The 27,570-nt window shown below is 41.9% G+C and overlaps 1 protein-coding gene across 1 annotated transcript; it reads left to right on the forward strand.

The window, feature by feature from the left end:
* The first annotated feature begins 347 nt into the window (after positions 1-347).
* arf4a (ADP-ribosylation factor 4a) lies at positions 348-25,741 on the forward strand. Its single transcript, XM_086001600.1, has 6 exons — positions 348-511; positions 10,282-10,362; positions 13,838-13,947; positions 18,987-19,058; positions 23,027-23,152; positions 24,405-25,741. The coding sequence occupies exons 1-6, from the start codon at positions 445-447 to the stop codon at positions 24,489-24,491; spliced, it is 543 nt and encodes a 180-aa protein (XP_085857726.1). The 5' UTR covers positions 348-444; the 3' UTR covers positions 24,492-25,741.
* Positions 25,742-27,570: the final 1,829 nt, after the last annotated feature.

Consider the following 27,570-nt stretch of genomic DNA (forward strand, 5'->3'; position numbering starts at 1 on the left):
GGCCCCTTGGCCCTGCTCCGCCATTCAATAAGATCATGGCTGATCTTGGGCTCAAAGCCAATTCCCTACCCACTCCCCATAACCCTTCACTCCCTTATCTTGCAAAAATCTGTATATCTCCACCTTAATAATACGGGCAATAAATACTGGCATTGCTGGCAACGACCACATCCCACGAATGAATACAAAAAGGAGAAAAGAAAGTTATGGAATTAAATCATGATATTTTAGAGAGTATCGACTACACACTGCTGTCTGGGCAAATGCTGTGGTAATTAGAACTCCCCCTCCCCCAACGCCACTTTTTATTTTTGCGACACCGCCGGCTTACTTGACGGCCTGACGTCATTGGCTCCGCGTTGGAGCGGCGGCGGCTGGCCTGTGACGTGGCAGAGCCCGAGCCCGAGCCCGGAGCAGCAGGAGCGCCAGAGCTCGGTCAACACCATGGGGCTCACCATCTCCAGCGTCTTCACCAGGATCTTCGGCAAGAAGCAAGTCAGGATATTAATGGGTGAGTATGATGTGGGTGGAAAAATAAAAGAAGCGTGTGTGTGAGAGAGAGTGAGTGAGTGAGGCAAGCCTCATGCTGACGGCTCCTCTCTCTCTCCGGGCTCCTGTTGGTTCGGGTTCGGGCCCTGGTGCAGGCGGCCCCGGGCCTCTCTTTTGTTCGGTGTGCGGCTCCGATTTAGTGGTCATGCCGGCATGCTGCTTCCCCCCCGCCGCCCGGTTTATTTTTCGGGTTGTGCTTATTTTAGAGGTTGCTGAATTGGGAGGACCGGGCGGCTAAACGGCGGTATTTCACAATCGGCTCGCTCTCTCTCTTTAATGTGGGTGGAGAGTGTGGCTGTCAGACCGGCCCGAGACAGGCACCCGGTTCCGCTACTATTGAAACGTGCGAGAAGGGGCCCAGAGCGCGGGGCTAGGCGAAGACTGAAGCTGGGTCTGAAATGGGCATCGCCAGGCTCCACACGCCGAGTGTGGGCCGAGCTGTTGTCTTCTTGTGTGAGATGCGCAATCGGAGCCGCTGCCAGATCAGCCTGCCAAGTTTACCGATTTGAGCCATCAGGTCTTCGACGGTAATGGATTTTGAGGTTTAAAAAATAACGATGAGGCTATCCGTGCTCAACGTTGTAAAGAGTAAATCGGACAACAACTTCCGGCCACCAAACAGGCGTACTTCAACGCCCAAATCAGGAAGTTGCTGTATGAGTTGCCCTGCTCCTCCGAAAGTTTTGCTGTGCCACTTCCTCGCCTAGAGACTTGGCTTTGAAACACACAACGCGTCAAGTTGCGGTACTTGCCCACTATACTCACCAGAAAAAGTTACAGCTAACCATTCCATTTAAATGAAGTTTAAATGGCATGATAATTCTTATTAGGCCATTGTCTTCAGTCCCAACCACAAACTCTGTTCTCGAGCCATCAACGCCATCCCTCTCCCTGGTAATTGAGGACAGAAGTTGTGGCGGTACTGGCCATAATATTCCAATTCACCATAGATACGGGGGTGGTGCCAGAGGACTGGAGAATTGCAAATGTTGCACCATTGTTCAAAAAAGGATGTAAAGATAAACCCAGCAATTACAGGCCAGTCAGTTTAACCTCAGTAGTGGGGAAGCTTTTAGAAACCGTAATCGGGGACAAAATTAACAGTCACTTGGATAGGTGTGGATTAATTAAGGAAAGCCAGCAAGGATTTGTTAAAGGCAAATCGTATTTAATCAACTTGATTGAGTTTTTTGATGAGGTAATGGAGGGTCGATGAGAGTAACGTGGTTGACGTGGTGTATATGGATTTCCAAAAGGCGTTTGACAAAGTGCTGCATAATAGGCTCGCAAGCAAAGTTGAAGCCCATGGAATAAAAGGGACAGTGACAGCATGGATACAAAATTGGCTAAGTGACAGGAAACAGAGAGTAGTGGTGAACGGTTTTTCAGACTGGAGGAACGTATACAGTGATGTTCCCCAGGAGTCGGTTCCAAGATCAAGCTTTTCTTGATGTATATTAATGATGACTCGGATGTGGGAGTACAGGGCACAATTTCAAAATTTGCAGATGACACAAAACTTGGAAGTATAGTGAGGAGGAGAGTGATAGACTTCAGGAAGACATAAACAGGCTGGTGGAATGGGCGGACACGTGGCAGATGAAATTTAATGCAGAAAAGTGTGAAGTGATACATTTTGGTAGAAAAAACGAGGAGAGGACATATAAACTAAATGGTACAATCCTAAAGGGGGTGCATGAATAGAGACCTGGGGGTATATGTGCACAAATTGTTGAAGGTGGCAGGGCAGGTTGAGAAAGCAGTTAAAAAGACTTGTGGGTTCCTGGGCTTCATAAATAGGGGTATAGAGTACAAAAGTTTGGAAATTATGACGAACCTGCATAAAACACTGGTTCAGCCCCAACTGGAGTACTATGTCCAATTCTGGGCACCACACTTTAGGAAGGATGTGAAGGCCTTAGAGAAGGTGTGGAAAAGATTCACGAGAATGATTACAGGAATGAGGGACTTCAGTTACGTTGATAGACTAGAGAAGCTGGGGTTGTTCTCCTTGGAGCAGAGGAGGTTTGACAAGTGTTCAAAATCATGAGTGGTCTAGACAGAGTAAATAGAGGGAAACTGTTCCCATTGGCAGAAGGGTCGAAAACCAGAGGACGCTGATTTTAGGTGATTGGCAAAAGAACCAAAGGCGACGTAGGAAAAAACTTTTATGCAGCGAGTGATTTAAGATCCGGACTGCACTGCCTGAAAGGGTGGTGGAGGCAGACTCAATCTTATCTTTCAAAAGGGAATTGGATAAGTATCTGGTGGAAAATAATTTGCAGGGTTATGGGGAAAGGGCAGGGGAGTGGAACTAGCAGAGCCGGTACGGGCTTGAATGGCTGCCTTCCGTGCTGTAGCCACTCTATGAACTGTCCGAGGTGAACCAGACTGTTCGCAACCTTGGTGTCGTATTTGACTCTGAGGTGAGCTACCGACCACATATCCGCCTACTTCCACCTTCTGTAACATCGCCCAACTCCGATGCTGCTGAAACCCTCATCCATGCCTTTGTTGCCTCTGGACTGGTCTGTTCCAATGCTCGTGAGTCCGGCTTCCCATTTACCACCCTCCATAAAGTTGAGCTTGTTCAAAACTCTGCTGCCTTTATCCTAACTCGCACCAGGCTCCGTTCATCCATCACCCCTGTGCTTGCTGACTTTTATTGGCTTCTGGTCTGGCAATGCCTCAATTTTGAAATTCTCATCCTTGTTTTCAAATCTCTCCATGGCCTCGCCCCTCCTCCAGCCCTACAACCCTTCGAGATCTGTGTTCCTCCAATTCTGGCCTCTTTTGCATCCCTGATTTTTAATAGTTCCACCACTGACATACATGCCTTCAGCTGCCGAGGCCTAAGTTCTGGAATTCCTCCCTAAACCTCTCCCTCTCCCCATCTCTAAGACACTTATTTAAATGTACCTCTTTGTTCAAACCTTTGGCCATCTGTCCTAATATCTCCTTGTGTGGCTCGGTGTCAAATTTTATTTGGTTATGCTGCTGTAATGTTCCTTGGACATTTTACGATGTTAAAAGCCGCTATATAAATGCAAGTTTTTGTTAATTACTGCCAAATAACCCCTCTAGCGCTGAAAATTAACTTTTACAGGTGTGGAGTCTCATACTATCAGATTTTAATTATTGGAGATTTTTTAAAAAATTAAATACTTTTTTAACTTTGTCTTTTGTCTCTCAATCCCATCTTTCTTCCCTCTTTATTTTGCTTTCCGTACATGCTGTGGGATTGAATATTCTAACTTACACTTCCTGGTTTAGACTTTGCACTGTTCATTAAGAATTCTTCAATCTGATTGGTTAAGGAGATACACAGTTGCTTGCCTTGTTCACAGATCCCCTGTAGAGGCTGCTGTGCCAAATGGATTTCTAATCAATGCAAGTTCCAGTGTAAAAGCCTACAGAAAGTCTGTGGACGAGTTTAAGTGTAATTAACGGCTGGCGCTGTTCGTTCGCTGCTGGCCACAAAATCCGAGCCACTATTTTTCCCATTCTGGTGGTGGTTTTGGGAGTGAATCTTAAACCAAAGTTTTTAGCACTTGCCTACCAGTTGTATGAAGGAAATTCTAACACCCCTGGGCTGACCTTTGAATGGCCCAGTGTGATGCTGAGGCACGTGTTAATACATTAATAAAGTCACTACAATTTCAGGTGTAACTTCTTAAAACTAGCCTTCTACAACTAAAGTGCAAAAAATAAGCATTCGTTCATATTTTTCCATCATTTTTCTGTCCTCCTCCCAGTCAAGCTCTTTATCGTTGCTTCTCTTATTCTCCCCATCTCCCTTCTTCTTCTCTCCAAGCTCCTACCTATTACTCTTTCAACCCCATTCCCACTAAAATCCTGACCACCCAACCTCCCTTGCTATCCCCATACTAGCTGACATAAAAGCATCCTCATTTGCAGGTGCTGTCTCCTTTTTTATCAAAATCACTATCGCCCCCCACTCAAAATAAAACAGCCTCCGTTCTCACATACTACCACCCTATCTCCAACTTTCATCTACAAGGTCCTTTAACACATTGCCTCCCAACTTGGTGCCCACCTCTCCTACAATTCCCAGTTTGAATCCTTAATCCATCTTCAGTCCCCCCCACACCAAAAGAGCTCTGAACAAAGTTACAAATGACATTCTCTGTGACTTTGACCATGGTAAGTTATCTTTCCTCGTCTTCCTCAACATCTCTGCCGTATTCAATACTGTTGTCCTCAGTTGTCCAGCCCCAGAGGATTACTCTCACTTGGTTCCACTCTTATTTATCCAATCAAAGCCAGAACATCTCTACCAATGGCTCCTCTTTCCACCCTGCACCATCACCCCCATCTATGGTCGTCCTCCTCTTCCTCATGTACATGCTGCTCCTTGACAGCATCATCCGTAGACCTGGGGGTCACCTTCAGCAGGTTTTCCGATTTATACCAAGCTCTGCCTCCACTTTCTGGACCCTTCCTCTGTTCTGTCTGACTGCTTGTCTGACATCCAGTCTTGAATGAGTCTTAAGTTCCTCCAGCTAAACATTGGGAAGATCGAATGCATCATCTTCAGCCTCTGCCACAAACTCTGTTCCCTTACCACTGACACCATCCCCTCCCTGGCTACACTGACTGAAACCGACCTTTCACAACCTCGGCATTCTATTCGATCCCAGCTGAGCTTCCGGCCCTGTATGTGGCCAGTGCACATCTTTGTGACATCTTGCGCTTCTGCCCCTAACTCTCCCCATCTGCTACCGAAACCCTCATACATGTACGTCGCCTCCAGATGCTCTTACTCCAATGCTGTCCTTGTTGGGCTCCCATCTTCTACCCTCATAAACCTCAGCTCATCCAAACTCTGGTTGCTTGCATCTTGTACTGCAGCGAGTCCTGCTTACCCATCATGTCCATCCTCACTGACCATGGTGTCAGCTGTGGCTCAGTTGGTAGCACTCTTGCCTCTGAGTCAGAAGGTCGGGGGTTCAAATCCCACTCCAGCACAAAATCTGGGCTGACATTCCAATGCAGTACTGCAGGAGTGCTGTGTTTCGGATGAGATGTTACACCGAGGCCCCTGTCTGCCCTCTTAGGTGGGTGTAAAAGATCCTATGGCATTATTTCAAAGAAGAGCAAGGGAGTTCTCCTTGATGTCCTGGCTAATATCATTAAACAAAAACAGATTGCTGTTTGTGGGACTTTGCTGTGCGCAAATTGGCTTCTGCGTTTCCTACAAGTGACTACACTTCAAAAGTGCTTAATTAGTTGGGATGCCCTGAAGTCATGAAAGGCACTTACTTTCTTACAAATTTAAAATCCTTTGTCTCCAAAACCTCCAAGTCCCCAATCTCTGTAACCACCTCCAGCTCTACCTCCCCCTGCCACCTGAACGTTCCATTTATAAGAACATAAGAAATAGGAGCAGGAGTAGCCATTTGGCGTCTCGAGCCTGCTCCGCCATTCAATAAGATCATGGCTGATCTTCTACCTCATCTCCACTTTCCTGCACTATCCTCGTATCCCTTGATTCCCTTAATATTCAAAAATCTATCGATCTCTGTCTTGAATATACTGAACGACTGAGCCCACACAGCCCTCTGGGGTAGAGAATTCCAAAGATTCACCACCCTCTGAGTGAAGAAATTTCTCCTCATCTTGGTCCTAAATGGCCGACCCCTTATTCTGAGACTGTGACCCCTGGTTCTAGACTCCCTAGCCAGGGGAAACATCCTCTCTGCATCTACCCTGTCAAGCCCTGTAAGAATTTTGTATGTTTCAATGAGATCACCTCTCATTCTTCTAAACTCTGGAGAATATAGGCCTAGTCTACTCAATCTCTCCTCATAGGACAATCCCCCGATCCCAGGAATCAGTCTGGTGAACCTTCGTTGCACTCCCTCTATGGCAAGTATATCCTTCCTTAGGTAAGGAGACCAAAACTCTACACAATACCCCAGGTGTGGTCTCACCAGGGCCCTATATAATTGCAGTAAGATGTCTTTACTCTTGTACTCAAATCCTCTTGTAATGAAGGCCAACATACCATTTGCTTTCCTAATTGCTTGCTGTACCTGCATGTTAACTTTCCTTTGACTGTGACCTCTTGTACATCCTCCCTTCCCTTGTCCCAACATTGGTGGCTGTGCCATCGGTGCCTATATCCCGCTCTCTGGAATTCCCTCCCTAAATCCCCCTTTTTCTCCTCCTTTAAGATGCTCCTTAATATTTACCCATTTGACCAAGCTCTTGGTCACCCCACCTAATCTCCTTTTTGGCTCAACGACCATTTTCCTTGCGTCATGGGACATTTTCTATGTTAAAGGCACACTGTAAATGCAAGTTACTGCTTATTTTAAGTTTATTTCAATCTAGTAAACCTTATTCTACACTTTTTTTTATTTAAGAATATTAATTACTCTCTCTACCCTTTGGCAGTGGGCCTAACATTCAAAAACTGACCCCAGCCCAGTTTTTTTCGTCAAAGATCAGTTTTTAAGTGAAGAATTCAAATGAATGAGATGATGTCACATGCAGTACTACATCTTGGATGAGGTTTTTTTTCAAAATGCTTTCTTCCTGCCTTTCCTGAAAACATTGATTCTTGCTGGGGTTCTCTCCAGTGTCACTGAAGCGGTTTTTTTTTGTGTAAGACAAGATCCCTACAATTCTGCAGCAAGTCCAACCAAATTCCGCAGCAAGAGACTGAAGATTTTGTGGTGGGTCTTTCCAATTTTTGCAGCACATTACAAAATGTTCTAAACACATTTATATATTAATTTAAGGATACAGTAGCATAGTGGTTATGTTACTGGACCAGTAACTAGCAAAGGCCTGGACTAATGATCCGGAGACATGGGGCTGTATTTTCCGATCCCTACGGGTGGGGACATCGGCAATGCCGGTTTCAGGCATGCCAAGCGCATGCGCTGGAAACCGGCATTTCCGATCTGTCAAGAATGCTCTTGGAGAAGGACCTCTGCGGGGGGAGAGTTCCACTTTCTGCACAACTTCCACCCGCTGAAAACCCCTAGAAATCTTACGTCTGGTAAAAGCAGGTGTAAGGCCTGCTTTTACCAGCATAAGATTTGAAAAAAGTTTAAAAAAAAAAAAAAAAATTCACATCATTTAAAAATACTTTTTTTAAAAAAAAGTTATTTTATTTTTAGCCCCGTTAAAAAAAAGTTAATGTTTTTCAAAAAATTAAATTTTTGTTTAAAATATTTAATTTATTGTAATTTCAACTCATTTTAAAAATGTGTTTTTAAAACAATATTATTTAATGTTTTACAGTATTTTTGGGGTGACCTCCATTCATATATTTGACAGGTCTATCTGTCAAGTGTATGAAGGGAGATTCCCGTCTCCTATTGGCATCCCAGGGACGCTTGCGAATAGCGTGGGCCCTGCGCATTTCGAGTTGGAGGCCCAGGAGCGGAAGTATACGCACCTCGGGAACCCGCGGGTAAATCCGTAGATTTATTTCCAGATCGGAGGCCTCCGCACGCGGGAAGCCTCTGATCGGAAAATATGACACGAGTTCTAAATTGCACCACGGCAGCTGGGGAATTTAAACTCAGTTAATTAAATTAATCTGGAATAAAAAGCTGGTATCAGTAATGGTGACCATGAAACTACCGGATTGTTGTAAAAACCCATCTGGTTCACCAACGTCATTTAGGGAAGGAAATCTGCTGTCCTTACCTGGTCTGGCCTGTATGTGACTCCAGACCCACAGCAATGTGGTTGACTCTTAACTGCCCTCTGAAATGGCCTAGCAAGTCACTCAGTTGAAACAAACCGCTACAAAGAAGTGTCACGGACAGCAGAGGTTCAAGAAGGCGGCTCATCACCACCTTCTCAAGGGCAATTAGGGATGGGCAATAAATGCTGGCCTCGCCAGTGACTGCCACATCCTGTGAACGAATTTTTAAAAAAATTGCTAAGTTAGGGTGCACTTACACTGCAGATATTGGTCTGAGACCAGTCACTGCCGTTTAGTTTCCAGCAAGCAGAATCTAGCTGAACTTTGGCTGGCTTCTTTGAGAGAACTCTGCTCATGCATGTCCATAGCTAACTCCAAAAAGTTAGACATTTAAATGTGGGAGGGGAGAAGAGAATGCATGTTTTCTCTATTTAAATTAAAGTTTGCAAAGTGTCTGGGTGTGGTCTAAAGTGTCTCTGAGCACTTGATAAAACAGGTTTGATGTCACGCTGGATTTGCAGTCCATATGGAGTCGGAACTAGAATCTCTCACCACTTCACTCGATTCAGTTGGAGCTCTATTTTGGATTTGTGCTGCTAGTTTAGCATTGGTAATGAGCAGAAATCTGCTATCATTACGTTTATAGTGCAAATGCATGCTTAAACAGCAACAAACCAGTAAAACTTTAACATGCATTTTACAGCATTATAACGAAGAAAGGTTACTTATAGGCTTCACTTTTGGCGCAAGCCTCGCAGTACGGCAGCACGGGTCGGATAATCAGATGTACAGGTCAGTCCACCCGATTTGTGGCACTACTGATTTCCCAGAATCGGAGAGGCTGAACTATGCACCATATTCTCCAATCCATGCTTCCATAAGCAAGCATTCGCACCAGGAGCAGAGCTTCACAAGAACAGGTCTGAGTTCTCTTACACGAGGGGGGGAGGGGGAATTACAATCAGTTTAAATGCAAAATCCTATTAAACAGAGAATTCAATTATTTTACCACATTGAACTACTAAACGACGGCAGAAAATGCAGTAACGGAAAAGTAGTGTTGTAAAAGCAGGAGCACCAGCAGAAGCGGCGAGTTCTCCAGAATAGTGGAGTTGTGCCTGGAGGAGCAGGGCAATTTCTATCCCAGGAATAGATTTTCGTAGCTTTCCCAACAATCTTTATTAAAAATCATGCCAAGTCACCAGATTGGTGTGACACCCCTAAGAGAGGCTGTTTTCTCTAGGATGACAGCCATTTTTGGACATTGTTTTCTAACTGGCTGTTAATTTTAAAAGGGGATGGTGGAATTCTGCAGCTGGGAGTAACTTCCACATGCACAGTTGCACAGGTGGAAACATAGAAGCCTTAGTTTAAAACTTAAGTATGTGTTTGTGTATTCCAACAGCAGTCACTGGATGACGATCAGGAGTGGAATCCTCTCCCCTACCTAGCCCAACAGCACTAAGGATAATTTTAATGACTTCATTGCTGCTCCAGCTATGATCAGCTAACTCTGCATGGACCTGGGACATTCTGGTTTATGTGCCAGTTATTTGTCCTCTTGGTTACAGCTTTGAAGCGCTGATTCTTTATTACATTGCCCACTGGTGTAGATGACAATTTGAGCCGTCACTAACAAACTGGGTCAAGAGACTGTTCATTTGTGATATGTTACTTGTTCCACACAAGGACTGGTGGTTTAAGTAAAGTAGATTTATGTACCATATATTTGTCCCCTTTTGCTTTTTAGTGGGCAGGCTATATTAGAAAAATACCACTCAAATGTAAAGGTGACTAAATGCAAAGATTGGTTGTCTTAAGTGTGGGCTGTTTGAAGACCAAACAACCCCATATACATTCCAGTTGTCACTTTTTTATATAAAGATTCTAACCAGAGCTCCAAAAGGCCATGGAGGAAAATAATAATGTCTTTTCTTATTTCAGGAATTCAGCATGTATTTTTCAAATTTAAATATATTTTTGCATGCACGGTAAGTGTTTTAAGTAAAATAAGCACTAATTTGATCCTTTTTTCCTCTCTCTAGTTGGTTTGGACGCTGCTGGTAAAACAACCATCTTATACAAACTGAAACTAGGGGAAATTGTAACAACTATTCCAACTATCGGTAAGTAAGAATCATACTAGATTATTGGTTGTATCAGACTGCCAACAGGCTATCAGTAAGATGTATCTGATTTGTCTCTCTTGAATGCTGTTGGGTTTTTTTATTTGCTGTCTCTTCACATTTTACCCCCTCTGTTTCTTTTTCTCCAAGTTGATCTTTTTATTGACATCTCAGAGCATTGGGATAGGCTGTGAACCATTTGCAGTCCTGGAAGGAGATATATGGTGGCAATTCATGTGTGAATCTGGTCGAGATGTTGCTGAATTATTTGACCATGATTATGGACAAGTCTTGTCCTGTCCCCACCCTGCATTGAAACACACTTCCAGTATTGGTTGTTGGATAGTGATCAGGAACCCTGACTTTTTTTTCCCCTTCTTGTCTGGTGATTGTAGCAACACCAACAAAACCTGATTGAGACATGCTAATTTAGTATAAACCAGGGTGGTCCTGACCTGCACCACCTCAAACTCACCTACTAAGCCATCAGGGACCTTGATGGCAACTCCTGGAGGATTTGGGTGTCTGGTCAGTGTGCCAACGTCTGCTGACATGGCTGCTGAGTCCATACTGATTTATGTCAGCAGATGTTGAGACACTGACCAGACATTCAAACACTGACGTGTAGTTAGCATGTGTAGACTACAATGCTTTTAATCGGAAATGCATTTAGATTGATATTGAGTCTGCAATCTGGTGGGGGTTGAAATGGAGGAAATAAACAAAACTTGAATGTTTTGGCAGATAGATCGAAGTTATCCAAAGACAGGAGCAACCTTTGGGTGAAATACCATTGTTTATATGACGGCCCCAAAGGCTTCCATTTCACCTTTTTATAATACAATACATGCAGGAAACTTTGTGATATCCGGCACCGAGGGGACCGGCGTGTTGCCGATCTATCAAAACTGCCGGACATACAAAGTTAATGTTGAAGCATACGGAGGTTTTCATCTCCGTATCTGACAACAAACACTGTTGCTTAGCAACAGCTTCTAAAGTGTCGGCTGCAGCTGCAAGCGTCTCTAGCTGAAGCTGTTGCTATAGCTACAGACCTTGCAGTGCCTGACTGGGGGGGAAAAAAAGAACGAGATCTAAAAAAAACTTACAGAAAATGGCTCCTGATTTTTGCCGTTAGATCGAGTATTCCGGACATACAACCTCTGGATAAACCAAAGTTTCCTGTAAACATCTCTAAGATGGTAATGCAATTAAGCATCACTGGATATGTTTAACAAGACAATTATGTTTTATGATATTCATCAGTGATGGTTGGAAAATCTTTTTAATGCCAGATGATTAGTTTAAGGTGTGGTTTGAATTATTTAGCAGACCACCAATAATGAATTGCCGTATTTCCGATAAACAAAATATAGAAATAGGTGTGCAGACATTAATTTGAGATGTAAACTAATATCCAAAATAACTGCAGCATGGCAGTTTGGTTCTGAAATGAGGATAGTTAATAAAAATGTAAAAAATTGCAAAGACTGAAAATTTAAAATCAAGAAGGAGCACATCTGAAATGAAATTTCCTTTTTTGGATGCTGCTGTGCATTTTCTGTTTTGACCATTCTTGGGTTGAACCGCCAGCTTACTCTGCGCGTGTGAGGGAGAGATCTGCCCGATGCTGGTCAATTTGTCTTGGAAAATTACTAGTCTGAATACAGCTGGTAATTTAAAATGAAACGAAAATAAAGTCAAATCTTTGGGGTGTGGCAGGAGTTGGATTCTGAAATGAAGTGAAAGGCCTTACTGCAGTAATCTGTTAAACTATTGAGATTAATGCAGTTCCTGAAATGAACACCGTACTTTATTCACAGCAAATTTATTTTCCAAACATATGAACAATGACTGACGGGTAAAGACCCTCTGGTACAACGAGCCTGTCCCATGTAATTGTGATAGCTTGTGTATCACAACATATACACTCCACCCCACCCAAAACCATGTGGTCTTCTGGGAGAGGCAAAAGAACAGATAAACTCAGGCCAATTGGGGGGGGGGGAAATCTGGGAAATTCCTCTCTGACCCATCTAGGTGATCGAAACTAGTCCAGTTTAGCCCTGAATTCCCTGCAGCATCTATCTTCTGTGAGAGGTGATCCTCGCCCCAGCTAGAAACAGGCGCAGCTCTCGCTTGAAGGAATTCAGCATCCATTGCATGAGACGGCAGTCTGTTTCAGAGGTCTACTATTCTCTGGGGGGAAAGAGCCACTTCCTGACATCTAACCTAGATCTGGCCTTATACAACTTAAATTTGTCACCCTGGTCCCCCCCCTAACCTATTTAATTGGAACAAACGGTCAACTGGAACACAATCTATTTCCTTCATTATCTTTTAAACCTCAATCAGATCCCCCCCCCCCCCCCCCAATTCTACGCTGCTTTAAAGTGTCGAGTCCCAACTCTTTTAGCCTATTATCTTGATAATTAAGATGCTTTAAACTGGGAATTAGTCTAGTGGCCCTCCTCTGTACCCTTTCCAAAGCCTCCATCACCCACCATGTGAGGAGACCAAAACTGGACACTGTATTCCAGGTGAGGCCTGACCAGTGTCTTGTACAAGGAGAAAACAGTATGCCTCGTCTTATACTCAATCGTCCTATGGATACACCCCAACACTCTATTTGCTCTAGCTATCGCTTCACGGCATTGCTCATGTACCTTTAAGGATGTAAGCACCAGAATGCCCAAATCTCTTTCAGTCTCCTCCTTGTAATGCTTTTCTTTGAAGGGCGTATGAATGTTGAGCATTTGCCCTGCCCACTTGCATAACACTGCACTTATCCAAGTTATAGATCATTTGCCAGTCATGAGCCCAATCTCCCTACACACTGAAGCAGATGAACATCGTCTACAATCCTAACACTCGCACAGATCTTAGTATTATCTGAAAATTTGCAGATTGTGCCCCAACACTGATCCCTGCGGGGCACCACTGGTGACCAGTCTCCAAACAGATCCAAATCCATCAATAACTACTTTTTGCCTACATCCTGCCAGCCAGTTTTCAGTTCAACTCAATTTATTACCACTAATACCAGAGGCTTTGATCTTTTAGAGAAGCCTCTTGTGCAGTACCTCATCAAAAGCTTTTTGGAAGTCCAAGTAGACAATGTTGACTGGACTTCCCTCATCCACCAACTTTGTAACTTCTTCAAAAAATATAATTAGATTTGTAAGACATGGCTTTTTATGAAGCCATGTTGGTTGTCACCTAATATTCTCCAGACTAATAAATTCAGTTGTCAATACGGCAAAGAAATATACAAACTATGTAAGCTTATTTTAAAAGCATAAAGTATCCCTGAATACAGAGTAAGTTCGAATTTGTTGTCTGTAAGAATAAAACTGAATATGTCTGAGTTACAGTGTAACTGTTCTTGTATCTCAGTAAAAGCTGCAAGCTGTTACAAATTAATATTCTGGTTACGACTTTGGTTTTATTGTGAATCCACAATTTTTTTTTACAGGGTTCAATGTTGAAACAGTGGAATACAAAAACATAAGTTTCACTGTGTGGGATGTTGGTGGCCAAGACAAAATTAGACCCTTGTGGAGGCACTATTTCCAGAACACCCAGGTATTTTAGCATTCTGATTGGGTAGAGCACAGTGAGGTAAATTTAACTTGTTAAGCTGAAACATTGTACACTATTGTGCTTAATTCATAAGTCGCATATGCTGAAAAATCTTTCGTGTCTGTGTGACACACTGACTCATCAGTTTCAACTCATTCATTATGCTACAAAAATACTACATTTTTTCTTTTTGTTCTAAATGTTTTATGTTTGCAGTTTGTGAAATTCCAACTTTGAGGTAAAGCTTTGTAATTTTTATAAATAACATCGCAGAAAGCCAAGGCAGTTTTGAGTTCCAAACCAAGAACACTAGGAATACAATTTCTTTATAATGAACTGGACGGTGGTTCAGGTTGAAAGAGAGATGCCCCACTACTCTTCTCTTTCCTTGAGGAACCAGCTTGTTTGTATGCATGCTGTGTGCATCATCTATCTGTCCTTGTAGTCTTCAGTTAGATTCTTAACCACTCATAACTATGTATGCACTGCCGAGTCCAAATCTTTCCCCTCCCCCCATGCTAGTGGACGCACACCAGTCTGCATAAAAGGGAAAAATATCTGCCAATGTTGGAAATACACAGGTGCATCAGCATTCAAAATAGAGAAAATATAACCAGTTCACTTTAGAAAGGGAGGGATTTTTATTTCTGACAATATATTGGTTAAAATGTACAGCAAATTGAAATGGGTCGCACACATTGAGCATTGCAGTTTCCTCTGAAACTTGGAGCATTACTGCACACATACAGGCATCTCTATGTATACATAGCTGCACTTAGTTTTACAGAAAACTGGAATATCTCTAATTCAGGAGCTACAATTTGGCATGGATGGGCACTATTTAATGCACCTGACTTGAGCCTTGGCCCTAAGCATGCTGAAGATATTACCTCTACAACTTCAAGTCTACCTTAAACATTTTCTCGAGTTCAGTGATGTTTGTTTTCCTACGTTAAAGATGATACACACAAGTTGATGTTTTCAGATTGCTCCTGTAAGTAGTCAGCATCTTTTACGAGAGTTGACTCGCACTGCTCTATTTACTTGGGTGGTAGTATAACCAAGGATATAACAATAGCATCCACTCTCTCTGAACTGGATATTTGTCTTTTGCACAAATGCTTCCTTGATTCTCCTGAAGGTGGCAGTTATTACTAAGGATGAAATAGCGGAGCACTTAGCAAATGGGGACAGGATAGGACAGAGTCAACATGGATTTACAAAGGGTAAATCGTGCTTGACTAATCTATTGGAATTTTTTGAGGGAGTAACTGGTAGAATAGATGGGGGAGAGCCAGTAGATGTGGTGTACCTGGACTTCCAAAAGGCCTTCGATAAGGTCCCACATAAAAGATTAGCATGGAAAATTGAGGCTCATGGGATAAAGGGGAAAGTTTTGGCGTGGATAGGGAACTGGCTGTCAGATAGAAAACAGAGAGTTGGAATAAACGGCTCATTTTCTGAATGGCAGGCAGTAACAAGTGGGGTACCACAGGGATCTGTCCTGGGCCCCCAGCTGTTCACAATTTACATTAATGACCTGGATCAGGGAGTCGGATGCAGCATTTCCAAATTTGCAGACGACACTAAACTAGGAGGTGGGGTGGGCTCAGAGGAAGAGACCAGGAAGCTCCAGAGCGATTTGGACAGACTGGGCGATTGGGCGGATAAATGGCAGATGCACTATAATGTGGACAAGTGCGAAGTTATCCACCTTGGGTGCAGGAACGGGAGGGCAAATTATTATTTAAATGGCAATAGATTGGGAGAGGGGGAAGTACAGAGAGACCTGGGTGTTCTTGTACACCAGTCACTGAAGGCGAGCATGCAGGTGCAACAGGCGGTCAAGAAGGCAAACGGTATGCTGGCCTTCATAGCAAAAGGGTTAGAATACAGGAACAGGGATACCTTGCTGCAGCTGTACAGGGCACTGGTGAGACCACACCTCGAGTACTGTGTACAGTTTTGGTCGCCTCATCTGAGGAAGGATGTTCTTGCCATGGAGGGGGTGCAGCGGCGATTCACCAGGCTGATACCAGGAATGGCGGGAATGACCTATGAGGAGAGACTATGTAGTTTAGGGATGTACACACTGGAGTTTAGAAGATTGAGAGGGGACCTCATAGAAGTGTATAAAATTCTGACAGGTCTAGACAGACTGGATGCAGAAGGAATGTTTCCCTTGGCGGGTGAGAACAGAACTAGAGGACATAATTTAAGGATAAGGGCTAAACCATTTAGGACAGAGATGAGGGGGAATTTCTTCACTCAGAGAGTGGTGAACCTGTGGAACTCATTGCCACAGAGGGCAGTGTACGCCAGCTCATTAAATATATTTAAGAGGGAATTAGATATATTTCTACGGGCAAAAGGGGTTAAGGGTTACGGAGAGAAGGCGGGGACGGGATACTGAATTAAAGGATCAGCCATGATCTCATTAAATGGCGGAGCAGGCACGAAGGGCCGAATGGCCTACTCCTGCTCCTATCTTCTATGTATCTATGTATTAGACTTACTTAATTCAAACAGTACAACTTATCTTCACATAATAATTAAAAATAAAGAATGCATCACACTTTCCCACATCAGTAGGTTGTAATACTTGATTCAAACAAGATGTCTTCTAACTGTCCCTGCAGCATTTTTGACCTCTTGGTCTCCGCAAAAGCCCTCACAACTTTCTCTTTAAAAACTTTACTGCCTGCACAGCATCCTGTTTCAAAAGCCTGAGAATGTTGCTGATATTAGTGTATTATGATGTATTTGTTTGAAGGTGCACAAAAGTTCACAACTACATTTCATGGTTGTATAGAAAAAGGAGTATCTGCTTCACAGCTACATTAGCATTTTAACTGTGATTTTATATATAAGCTATTGCTTGGCTTTCTAACAACAGTTTCTTTTGATCCACAATCAATGCGTGAATTAATTTAAATTTTTGCATTTTAGCCTGAAAGGGTATCAAATCAAAAACATAACTGATGCATGCTAAATAGTATTTCATAACTTGGTGAACATAGGTGGAACTTTCATTGAATTACACCGAATATTATCTGAATTTGATGATTATTTGTTTTATGGAACCACAGAGGTATTTGTGCTGAGTCTTCAAGACCTGTGCCCAAGAATTGCAGAATGATGCACAAGCAGTGAGATTACATGTGAGGGATTGAAGGAATTCAAAATAAAGGCATCTCTGTTCCATTGCACATTTGTTTTAAAAGACTCCCAAGCTCCACAATTTGTTTTTCTGGTCCTGCAAAGTGCGATGATCTGCACTTAGGCCTTTGCCAAGTGCTTTGTGAGCTAGATAAGTGGTGTGCTAGAGCACTTTAGTGGAGGGGACAATTGACCATCACTGAGTGATACAGCTGAAATCAGGAACTTGCATTGTTGGTGATTCAAATCAGGACCAACACTCACTGATACTGATGTCTTGTGTTGGAGTCTCTTGCAGAACAATGGGATTGAGTTACCCAAAATGCTACCTACTTGAGTGCATTCAACCATTGCTCTACTTGTTGTGCCTTGATTTTGAGATACAACTGATCAAGAATTATTTGAAATAAAACATTTCTGTTAAATAACATATATACTTTCTGTCCTGGCCAGGATCTTTTCCTCAACTAATAGGGGGTGGGGACACTGCTTTGTAGTGATCTAAATGTGGCAGTATGACCACACTCTTGAGTCTATTGTACATTAGGCTTAGAATGTCTGGGAATTGTACTTGGAAATAGAACCACATTGTCCCAGGCTAGCCATTTGTAATATTGTCCTTTGAGCATATGTACTCTTTAAATTTGGATAGATGGCTTTCATAAATATATTCATACATTTGGGTTCAGAAGCCACTCTCAATAAAATAGAACTTGCATTGGAAGGGGGTGTTTCCTGAAAGTTGTATGACAACAAAATGTGACGGTAAGTAATCTCTCCATTAGGATTCCATATTTGTAGTTAATCCCTGTACAGATTTGGTGTATCAAATATCTGTACATTGTGTAGCAAGCTAATATGTTTTGAAGTATGTGGAGTTGCTGTGATTTAGAGATTACCTAGTCAGAAAGAATCTCCTGCATATCTACTGGTTTTAACCTGGTATGTATGACCAATAGGTAATTAGCTGTTTTCTGTCTTTTTAAACATTTTGTCAGAATTTTTGGGGGGTTTTCTTGGCAATTTGTATCCTGAGCATAGAAAGAGAATTTTTACAGATCTCGCAAAACCTTGAGTGCAAGAAACTGGGACCAAGTATTCTGTGTGAGATATTGTATATCTTTATTTGCAGGCGGCGCAGACACGATGGGCCGAAGGGCCTCTCTCTGTGCTGTAAAACTCTATGACTCTATGACTTCTTGTGTAGATGCCTAATCTTGAGGGCAGATGGTCAGTACAGATGGTTTCTTTTAGGGTTATTGTCCTCAATCATTCCCTATGTTTTTCTTTCCCCTGTATTCCGTATACCTACAACTGTGGAGGGTGGTTAATCTCCTCCCAGCGCCTTTGCTTTTGACCTAATGGTGCGAAGTATATGAGTAGTGCTGTAATGACTGACAAAAATGATATATTTTGTACTGGTTCTTTTTGTGGTATTGTACCAGAGGTGGGAGTTAAGAGCTCTGTAAAATTATGGCAAGCTGCTGTATTGTCTCTCATTTGCTACTTGCGTTATTTTTACTGTGCTTGATTTCTAATTTATGGCGTAAGTCGCATGGTCTGATTTGGGGTGGGGGAGGAGAAATAGTCTACTACCACCTTAGCACCAGAGTTGATAGCAGACATACAATGGAGTAGGGAACTGATTTGGTGTCCCACCATATGACAGTACAGTAGATTGAAGTAGTACTACAGTGTTGGAAGATTTGTTGATGGGCTTTTTTATATTATTTAAAGGCTTTTATAAAAAAAAAGTAAAAATGCATCTTGTAAATGTTATGTGCATATGTTCAGTGAAAATGATTTCTAAGAATTCTTATATTCTCTGCTTTGGCAAAATAAATCTTGCAAAATTTAAGTACAAATTGTTTCCCTTATTACAGGGTCTTATTTTCGTGGTGGATAGCAATGACCGAGAGAGAATTCAGGAAGCAGCAGAAGAGCTGCAGAAAATGGTATGTATCCATCAAGATTTGCATTTGGTATCTCATTTTCTAATGTTCTAAATAAATGTTCCTTTCTGGTGCATACAAGTTAAAATCCTTGTAATGGTTTATTGGTTGTATAGATATTCAGTATTATTTCCTGTTGTGGTGTTGACGGTATTTTTAAAGGAATTGAGCTCCCAAAATTTAAGGATTAATTAAAAATTGTGGATATGAGTTTTTTTTCCTGAAATGTTATGAATTAAAATTTATTCATGAAGTGGTCACGTGAGTGGCACCGAACATTTAATTCAATGTGTTGCCGTAAATTGAAGTAAACCAACAGTAGTGGGTGCTTAATCCAGTAGGATTCTGTAAATTTATTAATGAAATAAATATGGTTTGCCTGAAAATGTGTATTAAATTAATGGACCAGAGATTCAATTAATATATTAATTCAACAAAAGGAATAAATACAAAATTGTTGCATGAAAATGTATTTTTAAAATAAAAGTATTGGGAATTCTAAAATTAATTGTGGACCAGCTGGGAGTGAGCCAAGAATATTTTTGTTTATAGATCTTTGAGCTGGAGATGGGTGGAAATATTTTAAAATCTAATTTATATTGTAGATGCGGCCAAAGTGGGAACCTGTGGCACATTAACCAGGCCACCAAGTTGGGAGAGCGGAAGGGGTGCAGCTGCAGTGGGAGCTCAGCCAGTAGGGATATATCGGATCGCAACAGTGATAGGGGGACAGTCACAGATACATTTGTATTTATGAAAAATAACAGGAAATTTATTTTTTTAATTTTTTAAATACAGCTATTTCAGAGGGACAGTGGCTACAAGCGCTAGCAGTGGGTGGGTGCAGGCTAGAATCATAGAAATTTACAGCACAGAAGGAGGCTGTTCAGCCCATCTTGTGCGTGCTGGCCGACAAAGAGCTATCCAGCCTAATCCCACTTTCCAGCATTTGGTCCGTATCCTTGTAGGTTACGGCACTTCAAGTGCATATCCAAGTACTTTTTAAATATGTTGAGGGTTTCTGCCTCTACCACCCTTTCAGGCAGTGAGTTCCAGACCCCCACCACCCTCTTGGTGAAAAAAATTCTCCTCAAAACCCTGCTAAACCTCCTACCAATTACTTTAAATCTATGCCCCCTGGTTATTGACCCCTCTGCTAAGGGAAATAGGTCCTTCCTATCCACTCTATCTAGGCTCCTTGTCATTTTATACACCTCAATTAAGGTCTCCCCTCAGCCTCCTCTGTTCCAAAGAAAACAAACTCAGCCTATCCAATCTTTCCTCGTAGCTAAAATTCTCCAGCCCAGGCAACATCCTCGTAAATCTCCTCTGCACCCTCTCTAGTGTAATTGCATCCTTCCTGTAATGTGGTGACCAGAACTGCACGCAGTATTCTAGCTGCGGCCTAACTAGTGTTTTATACAGTTCAAGCATAACCACCCAGCTCTTATTCTTTGCCTCGGCTAATAAAGACAAGTATCCCGTATGCCTTCTTAACCACCTTATCTACCTGCCCTGCTACCTTCAGGGATCTGTGGACATGCACTCCAAGGTCCCTCTGATCCTCTGCACTTCTCAGTGTCCTACCATTTATTGTATATTCCCTTGCCTTGTTAGCCCTCCCCAAATGCATTACCTCACACTTCTCCAGATTGAATTCCATTTGCCACTGTTCTGCCAACCTGACCAGTCCATTGATATCTTCCTGCAGTCTACAGCTTTCTTCTTCATTAGCAACCACATGGTCAATTTTTGTATCATCTGCAAACTTCTTAATCATCCTTCCTACTTTCATGTCCAAATCATTGATATATACCACAAAAAGCAAAGGACCCAGTACTGAGCCCTGCGGAACCCCACTGGAAACGGCCTTCCAGTTACAAAAATACCCTTTGACCATTACCCTTTGTTTCCTGCCTCTGAGCCAATTTCAGATCCAACATGCCACTTTGCCTTGGATCCCATGGGCTTTTACTTTTGTGACCAGTCTGCCATGTGGGACCTTATCAAAAGTCTTGCTAAAATTCATGTAGACTACATCAAATGCACTACCCTCATCGACCCTCCTTGTTACCTCCTCAAAATTCAATCAAGTTAGTTAGACACGACCTTTCCTTAACAAATCCATGCTGACTGTCCCTGATTAATCCGTGACTTTCTAAATGAAGATTTATCCTGTCCCTCAATTTTTTCCAATAATTTTCCTACCACCGAGGTTAGGCTGACTGGCCTGTAATTACTCGATCTATCCCTTTCTCCCTTTTTAAACAACGGTACCACTTTGGCAGTCTGCCGGCACCACACCTGTAGCCAGAGAGGATTGGAAAATGATGGTCAGAGCCTCTGCTATTTCCCCCTCCTTCTCTTAACAATCTGGGATACATTTTATCCGGACCTGGGGATTTATCCACTTTCAAAGATGAAGATAAGATCATATCTTATTTCAAATTTGAGGTGTAGCAAGAGGGTAAAAGACAGAATATAAAAATCAAGTGTAAATAAAGTTTTTAAAAATGATTCAACATTAACATTAAAACTTGCCTGAACAGAAAACAACAATCTCTGCAAATGTGCACCCTACCTCCCAGCGGCCAAAGGCTACAACTGCATGCAAACTAAGTGTAGAAAGTGTTCTTGCATCCAGTGACAGTGTCACTTGTTTTAAACAGATGTGGGACTTTGAAATGACTACCATGAATGCTGAGAGATGACTGAATATACCAATTTTAATAATATAGTTTCTTTTAAGGTTTTCTCCAAATATTCTATTCTGAAGCCATTAACTTCTTATGTATGATTGCAAAACACCTTCCTGTACTTTGCCCAAATAGCCACTTTTCATGTGTGAACCTGGCAGTGAGCGTTAGCAAGGAATTAAATTTTGATGGGGGTTGGTGTGGTGGGCAGCATGGCCAATCCTAATCCAGGCCTTAACTGATGTGCACTTTCCAGTAGGGAGTCACTGGATAGTGATCAAAGATGGGAGTCCTGGCTGATATTCCCCTTTAACCCAAGGGTGTGGGAACCAATTGTACCCCTACTTTCACCCTGGCTGAAATCATCTAACTCCGCACAGGCTACGAATCAAACTGGACCTTCAAATTTGTCTTGGCTCAGTTCACTACTATTGTTATCAACTAAGCCGTTGGGGACCTAGCCTTATGGTTTATGCCCCAAAACTGTTGAACACATTCTATTGTTGGGTACCTTGCTATATAGGCTAGTTATCTTTTTAGGGCTGGAGTACATGCATGAATTGCCTAAAGAAAAGCCACTCCAGTACCAAGCAGATCAGTGAGGTACCAGGTCTCTGGTGAGTTAACTGATCATAGCTGAGACAGCAGTCAGGGTATTTCAATTGAAAGTTATACCCCTGGGTTAGGGATGGTAAAACTTAGCCAGGTTTATCACTTCTGATCACGATAATATCCTTACTGGAATTGTGCATCTGGACACCAGGCAAAGTCCAATAATCTCCCGGCACTAACTGTCCAGTTTTGTGCAACAATAATGGCCACTTAGTTGAAGTACCAGTGGGGAATATCCGCCTTGTACAGCAGTTTCTGGTCTGTGGGGGAGTTATCTCTGCCAGTGTATCAGTAGGGCTACAATTTGCCTTAACAACATTTTTGAACTAACAAAAAAAAATGGGGGGGGGGATGTTAAATGATCCCTGTCTTGACTATGATGTCCTTGTAGTCTTCTAGCCTGGCTTGGCTCATACACACAGAACGGCCATTTGGGCAAGATACTGAAATCCCAGCATGAGCGAGTATCTTCAAGAGCGTGGGAATCTAGAACTAATGTAGGGCTGAGGTTGAAATGAACGTCCTGATCCTGGGTGTAACTTGACTTATGGACAATTTAGCAAATGTACAATTTCCGGATAAATTGAATGATCACAAATCTTGCACTCTTGTATCAAATCTGCCATGATAACTGAATCATATTGCTAATTTGTTTTATTCCAGCTTCAAGAAGAGGAATTGAGAGATGCATTTTTATTGGTATTTGCCAATAAACAGGACCTGCCAAGTATCTTGACCGTCAACGAACTGACAGAAAAATTAGGACTACAGGGTCTTCATAACAAAACTGTAAGAAATCTACTTAGAGCTGTTCTATTGTAAAGTTAGTAATTCATAACACTTTGCACAGAATTATCATAGATGTGTTAGTATTTGCAAAATTGGCATTCATTATATGTGCCTTAAGCATCATTGAACTTTTTAAGATCCATGTTCCCTCAAAGTGACAAAATAGGACTTGTCCAATGACTTAAATTAATTTATATAATGAGAAACTGGGCTGTACAATCCAAAAAAAATGCCTGACATTTGATTCCTGGCTAATGTTGAGATAGCTAATTGTAGGCAGGCAAAAAAATACTTGAGGACGAAATGTTCAACTTCGGTGGGGCTGTAGATTGGATTATATTGGATTGACCATCTTTCCATCTCGCACGCTTTTCCTTTCCATTAACTTCAGTGGAGAAGAAAATTTGGCAGGGTGAATAATGGGTGGCCGATCCAATATCGCCCACTTTATTGACATCTTTAGGATTTGGCGAAATATTGGCAAAAAGTTAAAAGTACGGCACTTTCTTAAGATGTGGACAGTGGAAATACAGTATGAAGCCGTATAGAAGATTTTATAGGGTAAAAAGTAATGTGTTGGTTGTGAAGTGTTTTGGGGAGCCAAGGACATGAAGAGCACTATACGAATGTGCATTCTTTAAAATATCTTTTCCTGATCACTGAAGAGTTCAAGAAGTCCCCAAAATATCAGAAATTTAATGAGTGGATTTCCTAATTCCTCAATGGATGAATTTGCTTTCTGGTGGATGGTGTGTACAGAGCTATATAGATTATGAAGATCTCAAGTTTGAGCCCTGGTTTGGGTTAAATAAGTTGATCAGAGCTGGATTGATGACGACAATTGTCCTTAGTTTGGGGAGGAAAATTTAGTCAAGATTCCATCGCCTGATCTCAATCCAGTAATCTTTGCTGGAAAATGTGTGTGTGGATACTAGATGTGATGTCCCACCATATAATAGGCAATGCTTCCTGTTTTGGCCCACACAAAAAATTGTCCACTTAAATGATGTACTAGAGGGCTGCCAGTACTCATTGCACCATATTCACTGGCTCCAGGGGACAATTGGGGGTAAGGGGGGAGTTTTGACAAGTTTAATTTTTTTTTATTTGAAATACCCGTGGCCAAATGCCTGTTAATTTCTGTTATAAATTATTGTCGCTATTTGAAATGTGTTTCTGTATTAGATTAGATAAATAAGATTGTATTTTTGTTAATTTGTCTAATACCATATTTTCTTTTTTTTTTGAACAGTGGTTTGTTCAGGGTACCTGTGCTACACAAGGAAGTGGCTTGTATGAAGGGCTTGATTGGTTGTCAAGTCAACTATCAAAATCCTAGACCTGCTGCCACAATTTAATTTAGCAACTGTTTTATTTAACAGGGGACACGTTTGGTAATATTGGTCTAGGCTTGTTAACTAGTTTTCATCTCCCAAATATTGTGGTTTTTGGAGCTGATTTTTTTTCTTGGCAGCACAGCTTGATTTTGAACTCTTCATTGTTTGTGATAGGTTTCATAAATTGGAAGATTAAAGATAATTTACAGCTATCTTGTGGTGGAAAAAGTGCACTTCTTCCAATTTATCTCCCAATTGAAGCCAATACATAGACCCTAACTTCTGTAATAGCTGAAGAATTAACTTCAAATATACTTGAGCCCAAATAAACAATTGTTTTCAAAAAAAAAAAAAATTACCTTGCCCTTTTTCAGAGTTTTGTGATACCTCGGGTCATTCCAAAACAGACAATCTGCTGAAAAGATATTTCTGTACCATTCCATTTTGTGACAGTAGGGCGCCAGTTCCTTTTCATTTGGCTATTATTGAACATGGCTCCTGAATAGATCCAGGCAGGGTGGTGGGGTAAGGAGATAGAGATTTTTTGGAGTCAGTAAAGCAAATTATCCGAATGGAAAATGTACCAATTGCACAGAAATTGCCTTGTTCATATAGTCTGGCAGATGTCTGTGTCTCAATACAAATTTAGTCTTGCTGATTAAAACTTTATGGCCCCTCCCAGAGCAACCCAGTCCACTAGTGTTGAAACAACCTCTAATGTGGGGCTGTAGACCGCAGTGGTTTTTGCTATCTCGTGTCAGCTGGTTTAATGCAAGGCTGTTAAAATAATTTAAGGGTTAAGGTTTTTCTTTTGGTAGACACCTGTTCTTGACAACATAACCAGTTTCAGTGGACCACATCCATCCCCTATTCTGCATATTTGACACTGCAAACTCTTCAATGTTCCTTTCTTCCTTTGTCATAAAACAAACAGGCTGTGCAACCCATTGCAATGTAAACTTTATAACACTACTAAAGCATGCTTTCATGTTGGCATTTCTATCCTCTTAGATAAGGTCAGATGGTCTTTCTAGTATATTGAAATTTGAAACTTTTTTTAAATGTTGCATGTTGCTTTTGGTATCAATGTGCTGTGTTATTCACTGTAATATAGTTATTGTTGGTTTATTTGTCTACGGATGGGCAAGTCTTCATGAAACTGGAAGATTTTGGAAAATTATAATTCCAATAATGAAAGGTGTCTACACAATACATTTGACATAATTCTAATGAAATAAACTTTATAGAGATACTTTGTGCATTGTCATTTAATTTAATTGTTTTAGACACGAGTTTTGTGTAAATAAAACTTAAGATCATGAGCATGAAATATAGAGTCAGGAGAATCGCATGGAGTCAAGACTAAGTGTACTCTTCAGATGAAGCAGAGTTAGAGGGTGGGCAATAATTGGCCAGGATGTGATTGATTAGCTATTTTAAAGCCATACATTATGAACTTTATATATAATTTCATTTTACAATGCTTAGTCAAATAGCAAAACTTATGGCAATTTGGGAAGTAGTTTGTTGGAGCATAGAGTCATGCTGCAGTGCCATGACTGGTGGAAAGGTGTACTTATACTGTGACCAGTTTATATAGTTTCTAAATAGGCATTTATAATAGAAATATAAAGAAGTTGCATTTATATAGTGCCTTTCACAACCTCAACATCCCAAAGTGCTTTACAGCCAATTAAGTACTTTAAGTGTAGTCACTGCTGTAATGTAGGAAACTCGGCAGTGAATTTTTGCACAGCAAGGTCCCACAAACAGCAATGAGATATTCTGGGTTTTCTAGTGATATTGGTTGAGGAATTAATATTGGTCAGGACGACGGAGAGAACTCTTCTTTGAATAGTGCCCTGGATCTATTCTGTCCATCTGAGAAGGCAGACAGGGGCCTTGGTTTAATGTCTCTTCTGAACAATGGCACCTCCAACTTTGCAGCACACACTTAAGTGCTGCACTGAAGTGTCAGCTTAGATTATGTGCTTGGGTCTCAGGAGTAAGATGTGCGGGTTAGGTTGATTGGCTATGATAAATTGACCCTTAGTGTTAGGGGGATTAAATACGTGGGGTTACGGGGATAGGGTGGGATATGTGTTGGTGTAGGGGTTACAGGGATCGGGTGGGATATGTGTCGGTGCAGGCTCGATGGGCCGAAATGACCTCTATCTGCACTGTGGGGTTTCTGTGATTCATCTGACTCAGGTGAGAGGGCTGATACTTTGGCAATGACAATGTATGACTTTACATCTGCACTGCCTGCTCCAGTTGTCCCCACTTCATTTCAAAACTATACTTGGTCTTGACTTGTGTGCAAAATCATGGGAGATTGACTACTACATATTTAAAAGTCTTGTATGTACACATGTACTATACAAGTGCTGGTTGTTAAAATTTGGCATACTTTTATGCCAACATTGAAATTCTGTATTTGAACAGTTACTGGTAATATGGTCTGGCCTGTGGGTGGCACTGTGGAGCAAATGCCCAAAGTCTCCCGACTTGCATTTGTGTAGTGCCTTTAACAGGAAATCGTCCCAAGGGGCTTCACAAGACCTTAATCAGACATAAATTGACAGCAAGCCTAAGGAGATGATAGTACAGGTGACTATAAGCTTAGTCAAAGATACAGGTTTTAAGGAGGGTGTTGGAGGAGACCGAGGTGTTTAGGGAGGGAAATCTAGAGCTTAGTGCCTAGACAGCTGAAGGCACAGCTGGCAATAGTTTGGGTGGGGTGGGGGTGCCTGAAGGAAGCAGGGGATGCACAAGAGTCTAGAGTTGAGGGAACTCTCAGTTCTTGCAGGGCTGAAGGGGCGAGGTCATAATGGGATTTTAACACAAGAAAGAGAATTTTTAAATCAAGGCGTTGGACCAGGCACCATTGTAGGTCAGTGGCTATGTGAATCTTGGTGTGAGTGAGGATACAGGCAGCATAGTTTTTGATGAGCTTAAGTTTATGGAGGGTGGAAGATGGGATGCTGTCCAGGAGAGCACTGGAATAGTGGATTCTGAATGTGACAAAAAAGCATGGATGACGGTTTTGGCAGCAGATGGGCAGGGGCAGAGATAGGTGAT

This window comes from Somniosus microcephalus, chromosome 11, assembly GCF_052327205.1.
Source record: "Somniosus microcephalus isolate GS21.2 chromosome 11, FLI_Smic_1.0, whole genome shotgun sequence".
NCBI classification, from domain to species: domain Eukaryota; kingdom Metazoa; phylum Chordata; class Chondrichthyes; order Squaliformes; family Somniosidae; genus Somniosus; species Somniosus microcephalus.